At 35.6% G+C, this 21,052-nt stretch overlaps 1 protein-coding gene across 10 annotated transcripts in view; it reads left to right on the plus strand.

Annotated features, from left to right (window-relative positions):
- KCNIP4 (potassium voltage-gated channel interacting protein 4) overlaps window positions 1–21,052 on the plus strand; it is a 436,446-nt gene that overhangs the window by 309,825 nt on the left and 105,569 nt on the right. Inside the window, exon 1 of one of the 10 annotated variants that reach the window (XM_072037732.1) lies at window positions 13,887–14,020. The exons of 7 other annotated variants lie outside the window; for them this stretch is intronic. Coding sequence is in view for 1 of the 3 variants with exons in the window: in XM_021271178.4 (XP_021126853.1) it covers window positions 14,269–14,380 (112 nt within the window). In the remaining 2 variants the exon portion in view is untranslated. Of the gene's footprint in view, window positions 1–13,886; window positions 14,021–14,084; window positions 14,381–21,052 lie in introns of those variants that run through there. 2 more of the 10 variants (XM_038178285.2, XM_021271178.4) reach the window with 2 other exon arrangements.

Below are 21,052 nucleotides of genomic sequence, written 5' to 3' on the forward strand. Positions count from 1 at the left end.
TAAAGGGTCAAAAATAAAGATGCATTAACAGTTTGGGATTTTTTCTAAGTCTTAAGTATATTACATTTTGCAGTTTGTTTGTTTGCTTTTCTTTTTAAAGCAATAATAAAATTTGCATAGTCTTTCCTTCCACCTCTCTAAAGATAATACTTTCAAGCTTTAACTTCTAAATTCTAATACTCTAGTACAGTATTATTAAGATAAAAGTATTACAAATTTTGTCCAGGGGTGAGAGGCTGGTTTAGCTAAGTAGGCCTTAAAAATAATAAAAAAGAAGTAAAAGTAAATAAATATTCCTGTATCTTCTAACAAAATCACTGATTTTACCAATGAAATGCATGCCATAACTAGTCATATATATGGATGATTGATATTTCCATTCTGTCATTCTGGTAAGTTTTTGTGGAGAGTACAATTGAGTAGACCAAAAAAAACTATGTTAAAAAAAAAAAAAATCTGATACTTTAAGTTATTGAAACCTTAATTGATTACTGGGGCTGATTAGAATCAGTATTTGAAAAAAAAAATATATATATTTGTATGTTCTAAATTTGGTAAGGTTTTAAATGATGCTCTAACAGCATCTAATTTTCAATGATTTGTGAAACTACTTGTAGCCTTTTCCCCCAGTAATCTGCATCTTTTTAAAGGAAAACTGGTGTTCTGCTACACTGTTTGGAAGGAAATCCTGACGTTGCTGTAACAAAGCTATGGTTTTACTCCTCCCGGTGCTTTTAATCCTTTGCATTTCAAAGAGAGTCCAGGTACCTTGCTCCAGACAAAGGAGCAAGGTTTTCTTTTTTTTTCTTGGGCTTTCCTTTGCCCATATCCTGCAGAAAACAGAGCTGCTTCCCCTGGTGGCTGTCCCTGCTGGATGCCTGACCCCCTTCCCTCCTCTCTGCCGTACCATTTCTCAGAGCACCACCCCAGAGGATGCTTCTCTTTCCCTTTAGATCATCAGATGCCATGCAGTGAAAATGAGCAGACAGATGTAGGCAAATCACCTTGATTTTTCAACATTTCTGAAATATCATTAGTTTTGTGTGGAGGACAATGTTTAATACAGACCATTAAAACTTAGTGTGCAAAAGATACCCAGCCTAGTTTCTCCTGTCTTATGGCATCTCTCTGCATCTGAGTAAGAAGGCAGGATTTCTTTATCTGTCTTGATGCCTTCAGTTTCCTTAGGCATGCTTTGGGCCAGAATTCTGGTAAAGAGAGCATTTTGCTTAGCCATCACAGAGGCTTTCTTTCCCTCTCCTTTGACTTTCTTGTCCTTGGCTCATGTTGCTGCTGACACAGGCTACCCTGCAGCAAAAGTGTGCTCAGCCACTGATCCTTTCATCCCTATGTAAGTTTCCTGCGCATTTTGCCTGTCTCCCATTAGCACTTTTCAGTCACTGTCTTTCTGACATCTCATTGGAAATTCCCCTTCTTTCCCCCACTCTTTTATAGTTACCACTATACTTTATACCACTGTGCAGTTCTGGAGCAACAGAGAAATGTGTTTGTTGAATGTGTGTCAAAACCATTTAGATGAGAAAACAGGAGAAAATCATTGACAAAAACTTTAAAAACACATCTGTTTTCACAGGAACGACTAATAAATGAATAGCAACAATCATAATTCATAACATGTGCGGGATATTTCTCAGATCATCATACACTGACACTCCATGAAAATCTGTTTGGTGAAAAAATTGCTGCTAAACTCTTCATTAGACATTTTTCTTTGACCTTTGAATGTACAGTGTCTGAATTTCCTGAAGTACATTTAGTGATATATTTACGTATTGCCACAATGTATGTTTTAAGATCAATGTTTCTATGTTAAAATTCCTACACTTGCACAGCAATGTTATTTGTTTTGCACAGGTGAGAAAAGGATAAACAGAAGAACTTCAAATGTGAACAAAGAAACTAACACAGTCTCCTTTAAAAATAAATAAATAAATACATAAAATCTTAGCGTTAATATTTCTTTTACTGTTGGTTTTGTGTCTTTTTGCACATCAGGTCATGATTTCAGCTAAAAAAAAATGATTCTCAACATTTATTTTACTGCTGGGAGTTGATAGCTCAGGACACAAAATGAAAATAATGATAAGGTGAAAGTTTAACTCAAAATTGGTATGAGTCACTTTTGAACTAAAAAAGAATGTACTGCACTAAATGACTAAAGTCGCTGGTCACCAACTGCTTCAAAGGGCAGTGTGCAGCTCTTTGAAGCTAGGACCTAGGACCATGCCTAGGACCATGCATTCAGCTTCAGTCTCTTTATTCTCTGCAAAATAGCTCTGGTGTATTTTAAAATGCTGCAGCTACCCCCAGAACATTAAGCATTTATCATGTGTACTCAGTGCTCATACTTTCTTTTTCTTCTTTTTCTTCTGAAAAGCTGGATTGCCCAGAGCATTGAACCAATCATTAAGACTGTGGACAGGGGTGCAGTTGGGTCTGGCTGCTTGGTCTCATTCTCTGAGTGTCCAAAACCCTTTTCCTTATCCCACAAAGGGGCTGAAATTCCCCCTTCTGTCAAATAGTGTCTCAGAACTTCTCACCTTTACTGCTTCTCAGCACAGGACATAACTTTGCCAAATGCTAATTTAACTACCAGAAAGCCTGAAAATGCTTTTCAGCTGAACACCACTCCTACGTGCCTAGTATATATTCATTTTGTTTCCATTGGAGTATGGCAGTTCCAAAGAGGCTAAGGTAGTTGGAACTATTCCTTAACTTTTGAATCTGGCTTTTTTGAAACTTGCCTGTTGCTGATGCATATTCTTGAAGACCATAAAACCACCTTAGTTTTGTGTCAGTGCATCTTTTTTTGAAACTTGAAAAAAAAAAAAAAAAAAAGGAAAAGGGAAAAGAAAAAAAGAAAAAAAAAAAGGAAAATATTTTGATTAATTTATTCTTTACAATATTAAATCTTTAAGAAAAATCTAGATAGGTATTTTTGTTTGTTTTTGTTTTTTAATTTTACGATACATAGAGAATGTCTTCCTAAATATATCATGTTCAGAGGTTTGGGATGGGAGAAAAAATATCGTATTTGTTCAAACTGTTTATTTTTAACATTTTTCTGCGTCTATAATAAAATGTTTTGTGACTCTTCACTTATTAATATTTCTGAGAAGCTTCTTTGGGGATCAGAAATTCCCTCAGTCTGCAAAATGGGAGCATCTGTTCAACAAATAATGTAGCAAGTATTGCTTAACCTTTACTGCAGTTGCATTCCCTTTCCCCCAAAACAATTAAAATCAAAACAAAACAATCAGCAAAGGAGTGAGACAGCCATTTCATTCTGTTAGGTTGTATCTCTGAGCAGGTATCATATATATCTACTTTGGTATGCTAGACAGTGTAATTCATTAGGAAGAAAACATGTAGTAGACTTGAAATTATGAAAAGAATTCACCAGTTGGCTGGTGAATTCACCTTACAATATAGATTTAACTTCTTTCTCTAGCCAGGATCCAAATGAGAAACTTTTAAGGAATACATTTTCCTTAAATTCTATAGGTATGTCCTCTATACATATGTTAAAGTGTAAATAAGGATTAATACACAAAGCTGGACAAAACTTTATCTGTTACCACATGCTTGCATATGGGCTGTGTTGAGTCCTACACAGTAAGGAACACTTGGCTACTGCTTTTCTTCACATAGATCTGGTAGTACAGAAAATCTTGACATTGTACTGCAAAATTCTCGTGCAGGCAATGTTGGTCAAAACCTGTTGTTACACTGTTAGAGTCTGGCTTGTCTTCTCCTGAGCTTGCAGGGGATTACTAGTCTTGGACTGCAACCATGAGACAAGTACAAAGGGAGATGAGTTACTGTCTCCAAAGTGTCTTGAGGACACATCCTCAAGGCTCCATGTCTTTTTTTTCCTTTTTGTCAAATTATTTTTCTCCTGTTTTAACAATCTTCTGTTTTAACTTGCTTAGGCTGTCTTGGGAGAGCCTAATTATTCTCCAGTGTGTTTCAGAGCTGCTTCAGTAAGAGACAATGTGTGTTACTGTCATTGTTACCAAGAAATATCTCTAAGAATAAGTTCAAAAAGAAACATTATGAAAACAAACATCAGTTGCAGCAGGCTGCTGAATTTCTGGCACACTCTTAAGATACCTCTATTGGAATACAAGTTCCTAAAAACTTAGGGTATACATAGGCGTGTAATGTTAGGAGGTAGATTGCTGAGTTTTATTTGCTTTTAAGTAATAAGACAAAATGTTATTAAATATTTAATATTATTTTGGTCAGAGGGGGACATTAATGAATTGTAAAGGCTATGGCTGGCAGTCACATTGGACAATCTTGATCATGACTAATTTATTTACACCTAAAAACTAGTTAACTAATTTTTTTTTCTATATAACTGTTCCACCTAATTGGAGTGAGTTCAGAAAAGAGCAGCATGACTGGGAAGCTAGGGAAATTGCTTTTGAGGAGATTAGAGAAATTAAAATTCATAGCCTGGTCTGCTCATGAATATTGGAGGGAAATGAATCCCAGAGTATTAATGGCAGCAAAAATATTCTTGGCCTTAGAAATGGTTGAACATGGCTTAAGTATTCAGCAATCTCTGATCCATGTTTTAAATCTATTGGTGTAACAGAGAGGAAGGCATTGCAAGTGTCTCCTTTATGAGAGTGGGATACAGCCATTTGCATGTCAACAAGCACATGAAAATGAACTCATGATCCATAAGCCTGCTGTGCATAATGGAGTATCTGCTTATCCAAATTGTCAGCATGGAGTACAGAAGCTGTGATAAAACCTGAAAAACTACTGAAGAAGAAAAGAGCTAGTCCCTGCAGTGGCATAGCACAATCAAAAGTGCTATCAAAAGTCTAAGGTTTTGTTGGAAGTACAGAAAAGTGTGATTCTGTATTTTCTTGTTTCCCTTGTTTCAGTTTGTGCAAGAAGCTCATGATGCAGTCTGTTGGACATCATAATGCTTCCTCAGGGAAGAGCTGAAACCCTTCTTTTCCTTAATTGATAACAAGACATTACAAACTTATTGTTTCCTTCAAGGTTTTATACTGTTGCTGCTTTCCAGAGTGCTAGAACAGCAAAACTGCTGATGCAGATCGTTTTTCATTGTGCTGCATGGATCCTCAAATACCACTGTATGAAAAAGTGGGAGCCGAGAAAAAACTGCATTAGGAACTTAAAAACACCACCACGTAATGCTATTTCTTCCAACTCCTTCTTCATAATGATTTTTTTCTTCTCTCTTTGTGAATGAACAGGAGTCTAGTCACAAAACCTTTACATTTTCTGCAAAAGTACATTTCCTGAATCATTAGTACTATGCCAAAACACATACTTCTGATGGGGGAATTCAAAAGGCTCTGAGATTCCTAATAGAGAGAAAGTTCTGAATGAGAAAGAAAACAAACAAAAATGCAATACCCCCGCTCTTTTCAGTGTAGGTTTTACATGCACTTTTATCCCTATATTCTTGTTCATTTCCCTTTGTTACCACTACTATTTCACTGCAGTAAACACAATCACTTTTACATAGGGACCTGCACACAGAAAAAAGACCTTTAGTGGCTAAAAGCAAGAAAAGAACTTGCCCTAACAAGTTTACTTTCAGGTTTATTTTTACAGAATGTCTGAGGCTGGAAGGGACCTCTGGAGGCCATCTTGTTCAAACCCCCCGCTCAAGCAGGGACACCCAGAGCAGGCTGCCCAGAACCATGTCCAGGCAGTTTCTGAAGATATCCAGTGATGAAGACTCCACAATCTTTCTGACAACCTGTGCCATGCTCAGTCACCTGCACAGCACAGAAATGCTTCCTGATGTTCAGAGGGAACCTGATGTTTTCTAGTTTGTGCCTGTTTGGGCACCAGGACAAGAGGCACCACAGAAAGAACCTGGTTTCATCTTCCCTGCAAACTCCCTTCAGGTATTTATTGATATTTATTAGATTCCCCCTGAGCTTCCTCTTCTTCAGGCTGAACAGTCCCAGCTCTTTCAGCCACTCCTCATAGGAGAGGTGCTTGGTGGCCCTACATTGGACTCTGTCCAGTATTCCCATGTCTCTCTTGTACTGGGGCTCCAGAACTGAACACAACACTCAAAGTATGGCCTCATGGGCTGATGCACCTAAATGATGTTTTGTCACTGGCTGAAGAAAAAAAATAATAGACGTGTTTCAGAAGCTGTTAATAAATCAGACAGACAATAATGGATAAGTAAGTACCATAGACTAATTCTGAATATTGCATCATTCTGAATGGTTATCGCATGTTACAGATGTATGTGTGTGTAGTCAAATCTACACATACATAATCCAAGTCTTATACACACCTAGGGAACAAGATTGTGACTGTAGGCTGTTTGATTTAAATTTCTCGAAAGTGCTGCAGTTGTATAATATAGTTTTTTTTTTTCTTTTTTTTTTTTTTTTTTCATCTCATCTTTACAGGACAGATTCACTTATCTTTTAACAAGTACATTAAATGTAGAAATATGTCAGCCTCTTCAGACTTTTATAATACCTTCCTGTTGCTATGGGAAAATATAGTACTTCACCTTTCTAAAAGCCAATAAGAGAAACAGAACATTTACTTTACCTATATTTTAAATCAGAGAAAGACAGGTTCATCACAAGATAAGAGCTTCACTGTAATGACATACATATCATCATCTTTAATAATTTTTTTTTCTTAGTTTAGTTCCTGACCACACCTTGAACTATAAGGGGCCAGCCACACCAGTTTTGAAGTAAAGGTGTTGCATAAGATAGCTTCAGGATTTTAAAATTATAGACGGTTTTGAGGTTTGGGTGATGAATATTCCTGTTGATTACAAGAATATTAAGTTTTGAAACTAAAATACATGGATCATTTGTTTTCTTAATCATTACAGCAGAAAATGCCTGTAACTTTGTATAGGAACTCATCTGAAGTCATCTAACAGCTCCACAGACCATAAAAATGTAGCTTTTTAGGTGTATGGACAAGCATAAGTAGATATATTCCTAATTTGCCTAACAGAAAATGACTGAATGTGGAGCTGTGAAAGCTGCTACTCTGTCCTATCATTTCTACCAGCTTGATCTGAGGCCTCCCAGTAGGTCCTGTTTGCAGAAGTAAAATGGTTGGAAAAGGTGTCATCTGACCCAGTGTGTAATTGCAAAAGTATTAGTGAAAGAAGAAAATATGCAGGCGAGATACTGCTTTTAATATGTTCTTTCCAAATGTGCAAAGACTGAGGAGAAGGGTTGTGCAGGAAAGCAAACAAACAACAACAACAACAACAACAAAAAACCACCATTTTATTATATGCTGGGAAAGGACGTAAGGTAACTTGTAAGGTTAGTAAGGAAATTAAGTTAAGAGAAAGGAAGTTCAAAGAGGTATTCAGATAATATTGGGAACTGAAGATGAGACTTGCCTCAGGCTTGAACGTTTTTATAAATGTTGTTTGCATTCCCATTCAGGGATTCCAATGACCGACAAAGCAACAATCATTTAATTTTAGAACCAATATATATAGCAAGCTTTTTGTGGGGTAAGTTTTCCTTTACTGATTCTCTGTTGGGTGTGTTAACCCAGTCGGAGCCTTGCAATAACACTGCTGCATTACAGGTAATAAAGCAATTGGTTCCAACTGGCCATAAGTAGCTACATTATACTGCAGTTCTCCAGTATGGACATACATTTATGCTTACAAACTTGGTAGTGGCAATTGCTGCTGCTGCAACATCAAGTGAACATAAAAAGAAAAACAGGTCTGTTGGCTGAGGACATAGTCATACAATTTAGAGATAATTTAGTTTACTAAGCAAGCCAGTGGGCTTTGCAGTAAAACAAACCAGAATTTGATTACCTACTATTACTAAATGTGATTTAACCTTGTTTAGGAAAGAGAGAGTCTCTCTCTAGTGCTTTGCTAACGCTTTATAAATTAAAATGCTGCAGTTACTCCCATGGCCATTCTGTTTAATTTACAATCCACTTGCATACTAGCTATTTTAGGCATAATTGTATAACATGCTATGTCAATTACTTTTATAGAAAAAATGAAACCACCTGTAGCTGTTATGTCATGGGAGGGAGTTGGTAACGGTTGTCTTATGGGATTCTTTTTGGCTCTTGTTTTCAGAGCAGTAATGGCAGCAGTCCTTTGATTTAGATCAAAGTAAGAACAAAAGCTTCTAGGAGCAAGTGAGAGTTAGAAGGTGAAAACAAAGAAAAAAAATAAAAAGTAGTAAAATCCCATTCCATAGCCTAGAACCAGACTACTAAAATGAGGAAATCAACTTTAGATGTCTACAGCCACAATATTGCTTCAGTGTAATTTACTTCTAAGGATGAGACCAAATATTCAAAAGCTTGGATATCATATTTTCTCCCTTGATTACAAACCAATGAAATGTTAGCTTGCCTGTACAGGTGTTGATTTTTTTTTTTTCTTTTTTTTTTTTTCCCTCAGCCTATATCCACTTACAGTCATTAAAGATCTAGGACACTTAGTATAAATATTAAAGATGATATATGAAGTCTGACAAATTTCATCTTGGGTAATTACACTCTGCATAGTTCTTCTACCTAGAGAAAATTTTCCTGCGATTTTGGTAACGTAAGTATTCTGCTGGTGTGATATTGTGCTCTTTAGTAGCTGCAGAGATGAACAAAGCGATTTCATATATTAGTCTCACTTTTCTAAGCATTTTATGAAAATTGCACAGTATTGTGTGTTTATCTGTAGCAGCCTATGCAGGAGGTTTTACATTCAATAAATGTGAATTATTTTACCCAATAAAAAATATTTTAATCGTTCTGAAATGGATCTGTGGAAATTAATTACTCCTGGTGGTTCCCCAAATTGCCACAGCTTTTTTCTTTAACTCTGAGATATAAACTTTTTTGTGTAGGAAACTGAAGATTATTGCCTGTGAATAGATTTCTTACTGGCTAGATAGTAGGAGGATTAAATTCATAATCAGCCAGATAGTTTGCCTAATAAGCTCAGATCTGGCATCAACAAGAAATTGAAGAGTACAAGTTCAGCTAACCTGCACGTAGGTGCCCTTTCTGTGTTTATTTGACAGTTTCTTTCTCTTCTGGCTGACTGACATTTCCCTCTGGAAATAAGAGTACAGAAAGAAGGACAGCTAATTAATACCTCCAAATTTTGTTTCTATTTCTAGCTCAGCAGCCGTTTCCCTTTTCAGCCACTTTTAGGGAAAACCTCAAATAGTTTCTGATGAACTATTATTACTAGCCAATTAAAGTTGTTTTTTTTTTTTTGTATATATATATATATATATATATATATATATAGCACTGGGCAGATGTAATCATTTAACAAAACAGTAAAATTCAAGTCAATTAGCAAATAATGATATATCCTCACCTTGAAAAGTGTGTTCCTTTTTGGTCAGATCCATTCTACATTAGACAATAGCAGATAAAGAATGTCTGCATAGAAGAGAAATGGAAATCAAAGTATAAAGAGAGCCTTTATCTTTGAGAAAAGGCTGAGAAGACTGATGTTTCCAAGAAGATGTTAAAACCAAAATATAGTGGAAAGATAAATTACTTCAATGTATTTGGGATCAGATAGGCATTCTTATTTCTCTGCTGTCATGTGCAAAACTGAGAAGAAGTTGAAAAGAGGAAGAGTTTATAAATGACAATGAAAACTTATTGTAAGAACTAAAACAAAAGCTGTTATTAATAAATTTAAAATTTAAAACTATTAAAGGAAAAACATATACTTCCCATTTTTACTGTGTTAATTAGACTGACAGACTGTAGTTAAAAGATAAGATTTTACTGGAATTAAACTATGTTACCAATGTACGTAAGAGAAGTATGATAATGCCAAATAATTTTGGAGACCTTTGAAACCACATAAAATTATATACCTTAAATTAATTAAAATTAATTAAATTAAATTAAAAAATTATACCTTAATAAATAAACCACATTATTATTTGTCTATTTTTAGAATTTCAGAACAGTTTATTCCTTGTATGTTCTATTCATAGCATCCTGCATGTTATCCTGAAGCATTATGATGTGTTAAATTGGGTAGATTATTGTTTGTTTTGAAATGGCAGGTCTTATCTTCTTTTAGTCAACTTTGAAATTATTAAAGTTCAGTTCTAAGCTTTATAAATAATATCTTGGAGCATTTGTTTCTGCTTCCAAGAAGCAGGGAAAAATTTCAGGTACTGTATGAGTACACAGCAATCAAAATTTACTTCTATGTAATACACTGTGTTATTTCAGGCATCTATTTTATGTTCACTGCATTTCTTATGTAAATCATTCTATTTAAAATGGTTAGAGTAGCCAATAATTAATTGGGATTGTTTCTGGAAAAATTATGTAAGGACTCCAAAATATGTTTCTTCTAGTAGATCCTGCTAATTTTGGCATATCTGCACTCAGATATGTTCAGATATGTTCAGAACTCCCTGAGGATTTGTGCTTCCACAGAGAAGATACCTTCTACAGTGCTTCAGCACAGGTTTCTCTTCTATGCTTACTTAGAAGAGAAAAACTTAGGCTTGCACAGATAATCACCAAGGGTTCAGAAGGGGAGGCAGTAAGTCCATGGACATGATCTTCTTCAACATATCCACTGAGGAACACCATGCTTTGACATACCTGCTGCAGCATCATGCTGCAAGATATACACCCCTTATTTTGTGGAGTGGCAGATCAGCCTAACATTGTAGTTTTGTGTGTTTTGTTGTTAGTTTGGGAGTGCTCTGTATTGGAGTTTAGCTACTGATATGCTAATGCTTTCCCATAATTAATGGTTCGTTAAACCCACAGGGCAGTAGTGCCTGAATTTCAGGCAAAAGTTAAAGGTTCTGCTTCAAATATTTGTGGAGAAGAATATGCAGCCAGCAGAAGACGCAGTGTTTAGATGTGAAAGCTTTCAAACAATGTTGACATATACATATATATGTATATTTATATATTTTATACAAGTTATTGAAGAATCACAAGAACGTTTGTGCAAATGTATATGTTTTGCTAAGTGAGTACCATGATCCATTGCAATGCCCAAAATGAAAGAGGAAATTAAGACAAGACAATAAATCAGTGCAATGCTTGGATATTATAAGCCATCCACTGCCATTTCATTGGTTCATGTAAAGGATGGTGTTTTCTTTTGTAACCTGGATATGGCAGTGATGAAAAATTCCTTTCCTTTGAACAGCTTTTAAAATTTGCTTGTAGTGTCAATGTAGGCATTGCCATTACACTTCCTGTAATACACTATGCAACAGAAATAAGGGCCTGTCACAGAAATATTTATTTTTAAATACTCAAAATACGAAGTGAGAGAGAGAAATTACACTTCACTATGAATTTAGGAAGTAATCAGAATACAATGAGGTGTCTTATATTAACTGAATTTTATATCTTTGTTAAGATTGATTTAATTTTCAAATGTCTAGAGGTATGGATTTTTCTTTTTTCGATTGAATGATTTCCAGAAGAACTGAACTCTGTAAATTGCACTGTTGTTTGAATCTGTTGCATTTTAAAGGAAACATTTAATTAATCACTTTCTGTTCCTTTTTACGTAGTTTATTGGCCTTACTGCTTTACATGGAGTTACTACGTGTTTCTTCTGACTTAGAGAACTATCATGGGAAATCATAGGAAAATTCTGTCTCCCCCTCCCCTCCACCCTTTTTTTTAAGGAGGTAATCTTGGAAGTCAGTAATCAATCAATTAATATTAGTAAGCAAGTTTATATATTAGGAAACAAGCTGAAAAATTCTTCTGTCACTCACCTGCAGAACAGACAGAATGGACACCCAAAACTCGAAATGGTGATCTCTGGTCCTTTCATTTTTTTAGAAGAGATGCTGGCTTCTTTCCTTGTGTGAGGACAAAACAAAAGACTGGTTATGGCTGACACCATTTTTTTCTGGGTGCCTTTCTGCACATGGGTTGGCACATTCAGTGGTGGAATATATGGCCTCTCTTCTAGAGTGGAGAACTCAAGAACGTGAGGAAACCTAAACTACTGCAAAAATGTGGGCCAAATAAATTCTCCATTTTAGTAGTTTCCCTGATACTATTTATTAATAACTTCTGCCGTTATATTGTGATTGTTTGTATTCTATTAGGATTATTTCTTTTGCGTCTGTAAAAGAATATGGTTGAAAGTCTTCATCCTGGGATCACACTGATCCCTGAAATATTGTGTTTTAGTTGACTATGTTTTATCACTTGAGAAAAAAAGAAGAAATTTTTGGAAAAAAATACAAAAATAAATGTGAATAAATGAAAGGAGAATATAGAAATCAAAGGTGAGAACGAGGGAAGAGAAATACGTCAGAGCCTTAAAAGGGGAGGATTTAATGCAATAATGAAAAATTTCAAAGAGGAAACAAAATGTTACTTTTTTTTTTTTTTTAAAGGAACAGAACCTGACCGGAAAATTTATTGAATAACTATTTTACAATATAAGAAATGTACAGGTTGGGGATAGTGAATTTTGTTTGATTTATTTTTATTGTGCTTTCCTCCTAGATCATTAGCTCTATGGCTTAATAGAGAAAGGAATTGACATTCAGCTTGAGAGGACATATAACTAATATAGAACTCGTGATATTTTAGTATTGAATATCCAGAAGAATAAAATCAGAGAATATTGTTGCTTATATATTACATAGATATAACCTAAAACTAACTGAAGTCTATGGGATTTCCCAATGAGTAAAAATATACATCTCCTGGAGCCCTGTCTATGGGGAAAATTCTGTGATTTGTTATTGTAATTCAGTACAGATAGCCTTCAAAGAAAAACAAACAAAACCAAGATGATAGTCCCTATGAAATTATGTTTTTCTTTCTCTTCACCACAGTCTGTAAGCAACAGATTGTTAATGTTACAATTTGTTATTATCCATATTTAAAATAGTAATAGCTTCCTGATCAAAAACAAGAGTTTCTAAGCTTTTCAAAAAGTTAGTAAAAACTGTTCCTAATGGAAAGAGTTAAGTGACCTAAGATTAGTGGTCACTACCAGTCCTCATTTAAGAGACTGTTTTTAGCGTTAGATCATATGTGTTTCTTGATAATTTTTTTATTTTTATTTTTCTGAGAGTTCCTTTTACATTACTGCATTGGACACAAGAGCAGGATTTAGTTAAATTATTAGGATGGGCACAAAATTAGTGTTTAGTGTTAACCTTACACTTTTTATGCATGAGCTGCATAAATATCCTTCAGATCCTGTTTTTCACACTGCATACCCTCTTGGAAATCACATTAGTAAACACAGAGCAATTAATTTTATACAGACTGTCCCCTAAATCAACTGGGATCATAAGCTTCTTTTGTTTTTCCCCTGATGCACAGCCTAGGCAAGATCTTCCCAGTAGCTGTTGAAAATGCCTAATTGCCATTTATAAGATCAGGATTTGGGGCTCAACACTTCTAGGTTAATGTTCTGAGACCGAAAAGCAATGTTTTTTTTCTCAATCAATAAATAATACATTCTCTCTGGCTGCAGAATAGAGGTTTGGACACTGCATGTCTCCTTGACAGCACTATATTTTGCTAGCTGGAGGCACCAGTCATGCTGATGTGCATTTCTTTAATTTTCAGTCTCATTTCCACTAAAGATTTTAATTAGATGCTGGTGATGCTTAAGAAGAGGAAGGAACAGTGCTTCCCTGCATTATTTCTTGTAATGCAGAGGGCAGGGGTTTTCTGATGTGCAGCATTCAGCATGTGTAGAAACAGATGTCTGTCTTTAGCAAACTGTCATGTGTCACACTTAACAAAAATTGTACTAAAATAAGCTGGGGAAGGACTGTGAAGCTCAGGGAGAATCGCAAAGCCTGGGTCTGGAAGCACCGGAGTGCAGAGTGCTGACAGCAGCGTGCTCCCTCGTGCAAGTTTGCAGGGAGCATTTCTTCTTGGCACTGACACAGCAAAGTCTCCACTCCTGACACAGATGTTCCTCCAGCAGCTCTGAAGTAAGGCTGCTTGCCGGATACCATACCTGGGGGTTAGTGGTCCACCTCAGCCTTACAAGTTGACTCACTACTGATTATCCAGTGCTTAGAGAAGCATGAGATGCAGGGCTTTATCTAATAATTCTGTCTCAGCTAGGGTGGCTGGTGAATTGCCACAGCCCAGTGCAACGTCGCTTTGTACTACTGCAACTTTCTTCAAAGCAAACTATTGGTAAAATCCTCTCATTTCCCTCTGATCACGAGCTGGTGTGACGACTGGAATGATTTGCCTGTTGGAAGAATGTTGACTCTAGAGTGGGAGTCGGAGGGACTGCAAACAGTGGGTATTGTTGTGATTATATTTGCATCTCTGAAGCTGCTTCATTTGCTGGGACTGATTGATTTTTCTGAAGGTAAAGTGGTCACTTGCAGTTTGTGCTGTTTGTAGGTGTGGTATCTGATCTGCTAAAATAGACTTAGAAAGCATCAGGTATAAAAGCTGGGAAATGAAAATGCTTGGGAAATGAAAGTAGCATTCAGACTAAAAATCTGGGTTTGTTCCTGCTGGTTACTTTGCTATTGTAAAACAAAAGTATATGCTAGCATCAGGTTGGTATTTTACAAGGAATTAGAAAGGATGAAACCAGTGTACATAACATTTATCTGTCAGTTGCCTTTGAAAGCTGTTCACTGATAGAAAACTTGGTACATTTAGTGGATCTTAGTTCACATTTATAACACTTTGCTTTTCTGATTTATGATGCAGTTAGAGTGTTCTGCCTCAGTATCTGTGTTTTACAAATCAGTTTCATAGATAAATGCAAAACATTATTTTTATAGGATACATAATACAGGTGCAAGTTTAGAAACAAATCTGCTTTACGCCTTTCAGAAAAAACAAACAAACAACATAGATACCAACATTAAATATGGGTATTTTAAATATATAACAAATGTATGTTTTAAAACTCACTTGCTTGCTCAGATTCCTGTCTGCGCTGTACTATATGTCATATCACTTAGTCTACACTCAAAGAAGACATCACATTAATTTTAATAGGATTTTTACCTCTACATGAAGTGTTTGTTTAATATATACTTTATAGAAACAGGCTATTTCAGTTCAGTTATTAATGAGATCTTTGTCTGTCAAAGAAATTTGTGGACTGGTGTAGTAAGCAGAAGCTATTCACTCACAAAAATCTTTTCTCAAAAAATACTTTTTATTTATTTATTTATTTATTTTTCTCTGTATTTGTACATGTGAGACCAAACCTCTTTTGCTTTGTAACTGTTTCAGTGAGAAACACATAGCCAAGGAGAACACTCCAGTTTTCTCAAACATTAACTTTTCATCATGGAATAGGATTTTTGATGGATGTAGATTCACATCATCACCTCATAAAATCATTCAGTGTGCTGATAAAATGTGAAATCTTTAACATAGCACTTCTACAGCTACTGAACTATTGAAATAAATCATCCTTAAAACCATATGTGAAGAAAATATATACCATTTCTTATTTTTCTGTATAATACATTTATTATGGAATTGTAAAATTACTATTTGAATTCTAAACAGATGTGTATTTTTTCTCATAACAACCCTTTCTTTTTGTTTCTTTATCCTCTGGGTGTGTATAATTTTTAGCATTAAAAATCCTCTTAGTAGATATGTGTTAATTTTTATTACACATGCTAATATCGTTTATAGAAGAATAATTATATGTATATACACTTTCTTTAGCAGATGTGCACAGTTACATGTTTTTTCTTAACTTTTCACAGAATAATGTTGCTGTTAAGTCTGGGAAAGTGTTTCATGTAATTCCAATTCCTTTCAGAAAAAAAAAGGGGGGGGGGGTAAAAATTATACCAGTTTTAATATAAATAGTAAATTCAAGACAGAAGACAGTATAACAGCAGAAATCTAACTTTTTGTGTTAATATACTTATTAGTGCCATCCATGATAATACAATAATTTCACTCAGAAGTACTCAGTGACATAAAACCAGTCTCTAAATATAAAAAGTCTAAATATTATAAAGTAGAGTGTGTATATATAACATCTCCAGTGTGAATGGCTGCAATGACTTGGGGGATTTCTAGTTCCCTTAAGGCTGATGTAGCCTATTTTACTCATCCATGTTGGTGCACTGCCATTACCATTAAACAATAATTCTGCCCCAAATGATTAAGGAATATTTATAAGGTATTCAGAACTTATGGCTTGTCATCCTCACACTGAATGCAAGGCCGGGTTTATTGATATGCAAGGAGGATCATGACATGCAGGTCAATGTTGATCCTGAAACCAAAATGGGCAATAAACCCTCCCCATCTACCCCACAGAGGCAGGGTGTGAAGCACATGCTGAAATATTTTTTTTCTGTAGTTAGACTTTTGAAGCATTAACATGTTTGTCTTAATATCCGCAAAATATTGACTTATTTTGAAAATGTCACTGTTGCATAGGGCATGCTTATCCCATTGTTTGCCAATAAAGGGCACAGAAGACAGCTAAATAACAAATCCTTAGTTGCTAACATGTTAAAACGCCACTGATTTTTGCTGAAGCTGTGATAATGCAAAGCGTCAGTTTTTACCAGCAGAGTGAGTTGTCTAAGCCCAAACCAAGAGTAAACAGCAGAACTAGGACCAGAAGTGATCCACAAAAGCATTATTGTTTAAGTAATTGGAGTATTTCCATGCTAACCATTCACTTTTCCTGTCTACCAGGAAAAAGGTAGCCAGTGTAAAGGTAGCTTTAGCTTCCCTGCTTGTTAATCTGTTTGCAGGGTGAAAATGCAGCAGCTTGTTTATTATTTATTTTTATTATCATTTGCATCATGATACAAACTACCTTATATCTTGCATTCAAGCACTTTATAACTTATTTTTTTTTAAAAACAGAACAAAGATAAAAAAGTGTGCTCACAGAAACAAACAAGCAAACAAAAACCCCTCTTCTGTGATACAACTGAGTTTTTTTACCCAGTATGCTTTTTCCCCATAGACCTCTCACACAAAAGTATACTTTCAGCTGTCGCTTGATGTGCTGTCTATGGTGGACAACCACCTTCCCTTGCTTTACATGGTGAAGGGGTTATGGTGAAGAAGAACTTGATTGTCCACACTCCTCCATGGGAAAGTTAGAAGAATCCAGGCAATTTGATAGTTTTTTGTTTTGTTTTTGTTTTCAGTTTTGAGTACTTGACAGCACAGGGACCTGACTTGATTCTGTGTCCTAGTCTAGGAACTATGCTGTGCTGCTTCATCCTTCCTTCACTTTCCAGACAGCAGGAAAGAGAGACCAGAAGGGAACAAAAACTGGCTTCACCGGAGCTAGCAAAGACAGAATTAAATCAATACCACTTTTAATGTGAGAGAGTGAAAATCTCCTTTTCCTCGCCTTCCATTATTTTGTAAGTGGTTCGACACTGATCAATATTTTTCCTCCCGCTTACTTGATAGAAACTTTTGCTGCTGGGCAGCTTCCCTCAAAGCTTTTGTTTTGTTACACAGATGGAAGGGGAGCAGAAGAGGGAGTTCAGAACTGGAGCAAAGGATCAGAGAGCCACACATAAAGGGAATTCACCCACTAGAAACAGGGAGGGAAGATACTGGCAAAATGAAGGATTCACTTTACTTTTGTTTGCACAGAATATCTCTCATGTGGTAGCTAAATGCGATACTATATAAATATGTGTAAACAACATTACACTTCAGGGGACTGCATAAACCAAAGTCTTTAGTAGGACAAACTTCCTCCTTCATCATGCATTGATTATGTTGTATAACACCTCATGTAGAAATGTTTTTCTTTTGTCCGTATCAACCATGTAGAAATGTTTTTCTTTTGTCCGTATCAACCAATGATGCAATCTGTTCCACACCCTGCTATTCTCACTCTTTTCCTTCCATTAAACTCTGTTTTCTGAGCTTGCTATTATTTTTCAAATGCTTATTAAGATTTATATTTCATATTTGATGTATGAATGGCCAATTAACTCAAAATCTTTTGAGTAGTAGGACCCACTAGTCATGTCCTATAGGTCTTTCAACTGAATGGACCATCAAGACTATTTAATCCTCATTTTTTCTTACTGTGATGCAAAATAAACAGTAGTTTACTTACAGTTATCAATAAACATATATGTCTATAAAATCAGCTGTGAGAGTGAACAGAGTATTGCTGTTGTGGTAAGAATTTGGAAATTAGGAGAGGGGGCTATGTTCTTTAAATAAGAGTATTTTATCTGTCTTTGGACGGTAAAGTAGCAATTTTTCTTTCAAATCATCAAAACATTGAATGGACGGAAGTCTAGAAGCCATGTTAGTGCATTTGAACTGATTTGTTCTGTCACGCTAACATGCTGAAATGTGTCTTTTTTTTCTCCTAGCTATTCTGGACTCAAACACCTAAAAGCACATAGAGGATAAGCTTAGGTCTGTCTGCAACCATCTGTGTTAACATATTGTAAGTTACCCTTTTAGCTTAACAAAACCAGTGAGATTTAAAATATTGCCTCAAGTGCAGTATGACTCCTCCTTAGTAAATGAATGATATGGGGAAAGATACGCTGCTGACAAATTCTCCATTGCTTTGTACTCTTATAAGAAAAATGGCCCCCAAAAGCAAGGGAGTTTTCAGGAGAGATATTTTGTTTAGATGTAACTTATAAGAATTATCCAAATTTTAATGTCCTTATACCCATGAACTGGTGTTCAAAAAAAAAAAAAAGTTCAATTTCCATCAGATTCTCCTATCATGCTTCCTTCCATAAAATATCTCTCAGATAAATAGAATGCAATATAGCATCACTCCACAATAAACAGAAAGGGAAGGAATATACCACACAGAAGGAATATGCCATACATCCACAGCAGCTATGTGTAACACCTGATTGGGATCTCTTATCAGTAAGCTGTTCAGTTTACACATGATGAAATGTCCATTGCTTGCATGTATTTTTTTCTTCACTAGAGACACTTGTGGGACTCAGGGAACTATTTCATTCTGAGTAAGCCAGTATGATCTGCCTCAAAAAATTCTGTTCATGGATGCTGCTATCCTATTGCCAGTTCATGGCATCAAGGCACATAATGTTGTTATGTTTCCCGTGATCATCAGTGATGCTCTCACACCAGAAACAAGAACTAATAATTCCTTCAGCATCAAATATATTACCATTTGTGCACTCATACTTTTTTTTTTTCTCCTGAGTACAGCTAAATGGAAGATGTTAAGGTTCAAATATTAATGTAAGGTGTTAAGACTCAAATACTACCTTTCGAGAAGTATAACTCTCCACCTCAGGTGTGAACAAACTGCATACATAGTCTTTTCATTTTGGGTGCTACCCCAACCTTATTTGTAAATCCTGACAAAGATTCTGAATTCAAGGTCACTATGGGAAATTCTGTAATTATAGATGCATCTATGGATTGCACAGTAGAAAACATTTCAGACAAAACGCAAAACTGTATTAAGTTGCTGCTTTAAATCCAGTCTTGAATTGATTAAAATTTGAATGCAAATTTCAGCAAGTGTATGCTTATTCATAAAGACGTATCTTCTTGCACATGCCTATGTTTGGTGCAAAAGAGGTTGAAACTTTTTGAACCTTGTAACACACTGTTACATCTAACTCAGGGTTGTTGAAGATGTTCTATTTTCTCTTCAGCTTGCATCAGAAACTGTTTTCCTAGGTTTGCATTTGGGACATGACATCTTAAATAAGACCATCATCTTCTTATGTAACAGGAGAATAATCTTAACATAATTGTATCAAAACTGACGCTTTTTTGTTTTGCTTTTACTTTATTGGCTTTCCTACCTAGAACCAATGAAAAGATACTCAAACAGGGAAATCATGCATCAGGCTAAATGTTTGTTTTTACCAAACTATGAACTAAATGGGACAAATTGCATAAAAGTTTTGAGGAGAGCCTTATTATCTTATGGACATCTTTTCATCAACAATTTCCCATGGACTTCTTTAGTAAGGTTTGTGTGAGGATAGCAATGACAGCATCAGCTTCTCCAGAGAATTTAACACCCAGACACTCTGAATCAGTAAGGTCATTCTACATCCATAGCACTCTGAATTCAAAGTTTGGGTACTGGCTGTGCGAAAAGTAGGACTGTTTTAAGAAATGCTTGAACTACCTGGTATAAACCAGGAAGACTTCTGTAGGGACAACTTAGGTAGCTTTCACATGAGATTTTCCAGAAGGATCAGACATTATGAATTTTCTGGACTGATCAGATAAAACATTTCTTTTGCACTCACTCACTGGGCTAGAATTGCTCTCTGGTTCAGGATCACACTTTTGCATCCTGTCTTGGGAAAAGTACCTTCTGGCCACACTGCTGTGGGAGAGCCCTTCCCCTCAATCACTGGATGCTCCTTCTGAATGAGCATTCCTAGTCTTGATTATTCTTCAGGAAAAGTTTCTTAGCGATAGTCATTTTAGTCTGAGGAACTGACTATTTTCAAACAATTAGGGCAGTTTCTCCATGTATTCATCTTTGCAAAGACTTTGAGCCTTTTCTGAATTTCTTTCAAGGAATGCTGAGTATTCATCTTAAGTAGATCATACAAAGACATCTGTTTTTGTTGTTTTTTGGTTGGTTGCTTGCTTTTTTGTTTGTTTTGCCACCTTTTCTGCCATACTAGATCAGACACCCCTTTTCAAAAGGACTGGGTTTTATTAGGTTGTACTGTACACATGAACTGTGACCTACCTTTAATCTCACTGTTACAGGTTACTAAAACAAATAGATTCTTTATGAACAAATTATATCAAAAGATGAAGAAAAGACCACACCAAAAACATCCAGTATTCAAACATAACAGCTCGAAGAACCACTGATGGCTGAAATAATATGGAATTTGAAAAGGAAGGATGTATTTTCTTTCAGAATATAGAGAAAAACATAAAATAGAGGCAAGTTACATGTATTTGATACATGTAGCAAAGTCTGTATCTAACAGAGCACTAATACCAGAATCTTCCTAAAGAATGACCTGCATACACATTTTCCCTCTGCCTGCTGCCATTGCTTCAGGTTCAACCT

This window comes from Anas platyrhynchos, chromosome 4 (assembly GCF_047663525.1).
Source record: "Anas platyrhynchos isolate ZD024472 breed Pekin duck chromosome 4, IASCAAS_PekinDuck_T2T, whole genome shotgun sequence".
NCBI classification, from domain to species: domain Eukaryota; kingdom Metazoa; phylum Chordata; class Aves; order Anseriformes; family Anatidae; genus Anas; species Anas platyrhynchos.